We start from the raw sequence: 7,227 nt of genomic DNA, 5'->3' as shown, positions 1-7,227 counted from the left end.
ACTGCAACCTCTCTCTCTAATCCGAGAAAAGTTGAAGATGATTTAATCATATTAGGGATGCATGGCCATGATCTCACATTATGAATGAGTTACAGATAGTGTGTCCCATCAAGAGAATGTATCTGATCTAAAAATAGGGCCCACCTAGCGATGGTGGTTTTCTTGGTTGGATGGAGAAGATGAAACAGCTGGTCATGGCGAATTCTCGTCTATGGCCTCTTTCCCCAATCTAATACGTCTAGATGGTCCGAATGGGTCCACTGATAACTATGGGGTCCACCATTCACCATTACATTCCCTCACGAGGATCTTGATATCTTTGACCGCGGGCAATATCTCACACGAGGAAGGATTTCTCGTGGAGCTCTTTACTTTAGCGGAATAAGTTGTTGCTCATCCTAAAACGGACGCCTCTGATGATCTGGAAGAGATTCTAGAAGCTCTTGAACAGTCAGGATTAAGCCAACACCGAAATGGGTAGATTCTCTCTGCCTTTCTACAGAACTTAAAAACCTACTTTGGGGCTGCATGGAGGGCTGAGATTCATGGCAATGGAAGGTTGGGATTGTGGGAAAAATCCTACTGTGATTTCCAGCGTGGCCGGAGGGAAATCGGATTTCTAATTGTTGGAAAAACTTCTCCCGCACATCCTATTTGCGTTCTAACTCGTGCGCACACCAGCGCATGCCAACGAGTGGAATGACCAGGGCTTTGGTCGGGTCCATTCCCTGGATTAGATGAACGGTTCAGATCGGTTGCCCCAATGCCAGAGGTGGCCCCCCTTCCTCTTCGCGCAGTCTCGGGTCAAACCCGTTGACCAGGCATCTTGGCTTGATGCTCCGCGGGTGGGCTCAAGCTCCATGTACACTCAATGAAAAAGGTGGGGTCCACACTGTTGTATGGGCAATCTACACCATCAGCTTTGTCATCTTAGGAGGTAAAACTAGACCAAAGATAAGGCAAATCAAAGTTTAGGTGGGCCACCACTCCCTATTTGAACATCTATTTGATCATTTTAAATTTGATCAAATAGATGTTCATTTTAAGTCATGATATTGACTTTGCACGTTCGAAATTTGATCCTCTTATTCTGGTGAGTCTAATATAGTTTAGCCAAATTTGAATTTCAAACATAGCGTCTTGTATGTGAATTTCACTCTTTTTAGTTGTAATGGAGCATGTGCCCATGCATCGTATAGTGTGAAATCTATGGTGGCGAATTTGATAGATCTACTCCATCTATTAGTCTTAAGAAACCTACGTTATAACACCTTAGTATTGAAAAGTAGGGAGTATTACGGGAAAGTTCGTGGGTAGTTGTGGTCAAATATTTTCCTTTATGTGAGTGATTTGAATTGCCCATCATAAAGAGCGAATGTGAAATATGAGTGTCTCACCTTAGTAAATATTTTCTTAAGTTCTAAGTTACCCTGTTTTAATAAATAACCAAGTTGCCACATCTTTTCAAATTTGGATCTTTCAATTAATCCACTTCCCATCATCAATCGCAACTCAAAATTTGACCACACCTTGGCTTCATATAGCTATCGGATTATATAAAATTTGAACCCCGATCCATGATTCTATACTGTCAGATGATGACCACCCTAAAATTGGTTACTATCTTTTAACACGACGTGTAAAATATCATATTTAGACCTTTCCTACCATCGATCAACCACCAAAATTTTCTCAATTGTTTTCCTATTACGACTTCACATTTTCGCTAATTTTGGAACTTGATCGTTAGGCGTGGATTGTTAACCAAGATTAAGTATATTTTGGCATCTACCAAGTCATTTTTCAAGATTGGCCAATTTAGATAGTGGATTACCAAGAAAATAGTGTATCTCGACCCTACTTTTCAGCCTAAATGTAATGAATGGATTAGAATTAGGAAAAGACCAACCGAAATAAAGTATTTAAGGAACCCTTCTCAAGTGGTATGTCACAAGTCACTACAAGAAATCCCACTTTTAGCAACGAAAATTGTCGTCGCTAAAAGCCAAAATTTCGTAGCTAATAAGTTTTAGCGACGAACATTTTCGTCACTAAAACACCGGCGTAAAAAGGTTTTATCGACGAAAAATTTAAATCGCCGCCAAAGGTAATATTTTTAACGACGAAAATTTTCGTTGCTAATAAAACTTCACAAGACTTTTAGTAGCGAAAATTTTCGCTGTCAAACATATACGTTCCACTTTTAGCGACGAAAATTTTTGTCGCTAAAAGAACTTCATAAGACTTTTAGCAACGAAAATTTTCGCTGACTTTTAGCGACGAAACTTTTCGTCGCTAAAAAAACTTTATAAGGCTTTTAGCAGCGAAAATTTTCGCGGCCAAAAATTTAAATTCCACTTTTAGCGACGCAAATTTTCGTCGCTAAAAAAACTAGCAGCGAAAATTTTCGCTACCAAAAATATTCGGTCCACTTTTAGCGATGAAAACTTTCGTCGCTAAAAAAACTTTACAAGACTTTTAGCAGCGAAAATTTTCGCTGCTAAAAAATATTCGTTCCACTTTTAGTAATATTTACAAAACTTTTGCCTACGAAAAATTTCGTAGCTAAAAGTCTCTTTTATAAATTCAATATTCCGGCACAAAATTTCACAAAAAAATTATTTTTCCTAATATACACCTGTTATAATATATTTCATCATATTTTTCCTGATATACACCTGTTATATAGTATAATGCATCATATTCACATTCACATTCATATAAACCCAAACTAGTAAATCCATCCAAACATAAAAGTACATTCATCCAAACACAAACAATCTTATCCACATCACATTCATTCACGCATAAATACATATAAGTTCGTTTATCCATCGGTGGATGTCTATGAAACAAGTGTTCCTCCCGACTCCTATGTCATTTTGGATCAAGCCCTTCATCATGGGAATGTCTATGAAACAAGGAAATTGATCGGCTCCTATGTCAATGAAACTAGAAAATTTTCATAAGACAGCTACTTGACTGGCTATGCTTGGGACGAAAGTATAGAATTAAAAATGAGTTCATTGGAACAGCATAAGAATAATTCCAATAAGAAATTAAATGATCTAGAGCAGGTTGAGGTGATCGGTCATGTGCAACAAAGACTAGAGAGCTCCAGCAAGGAATAATGATAGGAGTTGAAAGGCCTCAAAAAGAATATGACAGGAAGACCTAAAAAGGTCTTGGATCAAGGTGGTGAGGAAGTATATGAAGGCTTGTTCAGTTGCATAGCATAGAGCCTTAGGATTGATTGGTGAAATGAGATTCACAAAGCTGACCCAAATACCTGACGGAAGGCTATGATGATGACGATGATACACACGAGGTCTCATGTGCAACTAGTTGGACTATTGGTTATTGACCAACCAGCACATAAGATTCAATGTTTCAAGCGTGTCTAACATCCAACCAATCAAAAAGGTTGGCACCTCCATGAAAACACCTGATGCAAATTTCAGGTTGATCAAATAATCAAGTAGGCCAAACCACAAAAAACATGGACAACCGCTCAGCCGATCCAAAGTACATGTGTGGCACATCTGATGAGTGGATATACCCGATTTATGTGCTAGGTGATCTTCATGGCCGGACCAACCTATTGGAGGGTGAATGTCATACACACGATACATTGACAATTATGCACTAGGACCATAACTTAGCAAATGTAGGAAACTTACCTGATTAGAGCTTTGCAGCCAATGCAACAAAGTTGTTTCTTAGCAAATTTCATGATACCGCTGTTTGAAGGAATTGAAATGGAAACTGATCTTGTGTGGCTGCCATGGAGAAGTTCCTTTTCCGCATTCTTCAGAATGGGATCAAATATTCTCAAAAGCGGCTGTAACATGGAAAATACTCAATAACCAGGTCAATCAAAGAAAGTAGTGAAGTAAATCTTGAAGGAAATACCAAATAACACCTTGCTAATTTGATTTTCGAGATAGTAATGGGAATCAATTGGAATGTTATTCTCTAGCACGAAGATAGGATCCTCCGACCTTTCATAAGCCTGTTTCATTATGAACCAGTGGATTTGAAAGCATTACCAATGAGCACAGGAAAAAACAACTCACAAAGAACAAGCATCACATAACCAACTACCTTGGCACCTTTTGCAGCTTTAATAATAACATACAGAACACGATCCCCAACATTTGGAGCAGTGGCAGCATCCCGCTTTTCATGACAACCACACAAGCAGAAAATAAGAGCATGCAATAAAAGAAAATAAAAATGCATCTTGCTGTAAGAACAAAGATAGGAATGACATCCAATTTGTTTAAATAAATACTGATTCGAAATCATGAGAACAATTAGCTGTACTTTATCAGAGACCAAATTTCAATATTAAAAAAAGAGCAAGAAGATGAGCATGAAGTACTAAGATGGGAAGCATAGGGTAGAGATCCTCTCATCCATGCATCTCCTAAATTAGAAAGTGGAGTTGGTTTTATGCTTGTTTTGGGGTTAGAGGAATGTGGAAAAAGTTATCATGTTTAAGTTTGGTCAGATACATGTAAGAAGTTACCTGACATGGATTGAGTTCAGGAAATGACTATGCCACACATCTACAGGCATGCTGATCAAGATATGGTGTAATAATTGCCTCAGCTTCCAATTGTCACATGGATCATGTCTTCCACTACAGGTTTATTCCATTTATTCCTATTTTCTCTCACAAGTCATATATCATGAACCATGAACAGATTGGTTTCTTATTTTATGTCGAAGCATCAAACCACTAGCCCTTCAAGATTGTGGATTTTGGTAAATTATAAAGTGAAATATTTTACTAAAACTTATTTATACTCAAATCTTTAGTTTCCAATTTCAAGGATCCAAACTGCTCATAAAGAGGGTTTCTATAAATGGGCCTGCATGTCTAGAATCTAGATATGTTTTATGCAAGAATCGCATGACAATTTTACAAAGTTTTTAGTTGATTGTATTCATATTAAATAAGTTTTGATGGTGTTAGCACCAACTCAAACCCTCAACCTTGGGGCCTATTGAGCCATTACATGGAACAACTAAGCAAAGGTTTGGAGTAAACAAGAAAATATTAGGAAACGCGCCATTCATATTATATAAATAAGAAAAACTTTAGGGGCTGTTTAGTTTCGAGTGAATGCTATGGTATGCCATGGTACTTCTTTTTCTTGAGTACTAAGTCACAAGTATGAAAAGAAATCAAGTATTAAATACAAAATATAATTATCATTAATAAATACAAAAAAACCTAGTGTACACTATGACGCTACATAGGCTGCGACCCCTATAGCATACGCCACAAGGGATTTACGCTATTTGCTAACTTTAGCATCGTAGCTACGCTACGCTACGACACTATTCAAAACAGTGGTGTGGACACAACTGATAGATTTGCAGGTTATCTTACCAAACAGATTGATTAGCAAATCACCCAAAGAACCTGCAAAAAAATCACTTCATGTGGCCTATAGAATCACTCTCAAACAAAGTCAAGAAAAGGACGAGTTCATGAAAAACTAAGCAAAGTTTTGTTAAATGAATGATACATATCCCATGATCAACTTCCTCCTCTTTTAACTCTCTAGTTCCGAATCAGTGTCTAATATTTGCTCTCGGTTATGTAGTAAAGGCCTATTAACAAAATAATTCCTAGTCAAAACTCATAATACTACTCATTACACATAATCCGGATACAACTCACAGTAAATAAGTTAAACGCATTTAGGTGGTATGATTGCTTTGCCCATCATACATGTTAGGTCAAGGATCTGTTACAAGACATCAGCAACAGTTCCAAAGCATTTCAGCAGCATGATTGCTTCAGTCATCATACATGTTAGGTCAAGGATCAGTTACAAGAAGTCAGCAAAAGTTTCAAAGCATTTCAGCTCATCACTTTTTAAAAACCAATCTGCAAATAACCTTTTCTTCCTTAATTCCAATTACCAAAACACCAAAAAATTAACTAGTTTATTCCTATATTTTTATAAAAAAAAAAAAAAAAATCGTTGAGACAATCTGAAAATTCTTGCCAAGTTTTAAGTTATATATATTGCAAAGTTCAAAAGGAGAACTTACCATAGGATCCATTTCATATTCAAGTGGCTCTAAAATGAAATCTTCATCTTGGATTACTCCATTCACCATCAATTTTCCATCACGAACCTATCAAAAGGCAAAACACATGCATGTCCGATGCTTAGCATTAGAAAATGAAGTATGGAATCAAATGCATATTGAATCATTCTTGATCAATGAAAGTGATTTTAAAAAAATTAGCTGGAGGGGAAACTCACATCGACAAAGTCCCCTACCTTGGCGACAACTCTTTTGATAAAGATATCACCTGAGCTGAAACCCTTTTCCTGCACATAGTGGTATCATGATCATAATTATAGGGTCCTAGTCATGCATATCATTCCATTGGCAACAACTGCTACTTAAGATGTATTGCAGTATGAGATTAAAAAAAAACATATCTGCAGGGCAGGAGGAACCTTGAAAATCACTCTGTGACATCTGGATTGTTAAAATAATAAGAAACCTGTAAAGTTTGCAAGGCAACACAAAAGATCAGCTCCAAGATATTTAAAGGGGAAAAAATATCATCCAGATGAGCAAGATCTACATGATTCTGGACGATAAAAGCATCAAGTCAAGGCCATTCTCAATGCAAGAGAAGATGTTCTGATAGATATCATTAGTTTAAAGAAAGCATGATTTTAATCATTTCATCATCCACCACTGGTTTCCTTGACAATAAATAAAGCTTAGTGATGTAGCTAGTGAAAGAAGACTTGCCTGCATATGGTCAAACCATAAAGTAAGGCCAACAAGAGCTGCACTAGCAGACAGCTTCCTAAAATCAGCTCCCCAGTCCTTGTCTGCCACCCTGCATCACGGCAAAGATCACAAGGTGTCCAAAAGACAAGCCAATGTGCACAAAACAATAATGATCGGATCATGATACAATGGAAATGAGAAATTACTAAGGATGGCTTTCCAATTTGTCATGGTTATGAGTATTCTAATCGGGACTCAGAAGGGAAAGAAGTTGGGCTTGACAATCATCTGATGAGGCAGATGTTGATGGGAGATGCCATAGAACATCTCATTCACTTCTCAAGGCTTCCTTGGGGAAATGTTCAGGGGTGGGAAATGCAGGTTGGAAAAATTACTTGCAGAAAAATCATTATAATTTTTTCCAACAGCCTTCCAGAAGAATATTATATG

The 7,227-nt window shown here is 37.3% G+C and overlaps 1 protein-coding gene across 1 annotated transcript; it reads right to left on the bottom strand.

The window, feature by feature from the left end:
* Positions 1–3,390: 3,390 nt before the first annotated feature.
* Positions 3,391–6,141, bottom strand: LOC131217362 (DNA polymerase delta catalytic subunit-like). The gene is made up of 5 exons (XM_058212277.1): positions 6,073–6,141; positions 4,105–4,179; positions 3,923–4,012; positions 3,681–3,841; positions 3,391–3,445 (listed from the first exon to the last, which is right to left on the bottom strand). The coding sequence occupies exons 1-5, from the start codon at positions 6,139–6,141 to the stop codon at positions 3,391–3,393; spliced, it is 450 nt and encodes a 149-aa protein (XP_058068260.1).
* Positions 6,142–7,227: the final 1,086 nt, after the last annotated feature.

Source organism: Magnolia sinica, chromosome 10 (genome assembly GCF_029962835.1).
Source record: "Magnolia sinica isolate HGM2019 chromosome 10, MsV1, whole genome shotgun sequence".
In the NCBI taxonomy this organism is placed as follows: domain Eukaryota; kingdom Viridiplantae; phylum Streptophyta; class Magnoliopsida; order Magnoliales; family Magnoliaceae; genus Magnolia; species Magnolia sinica.
Note: the sequence above shows the minus strand (reverse complement) of the source record. Positions and strands in the feature narration are given on the sequence as shown.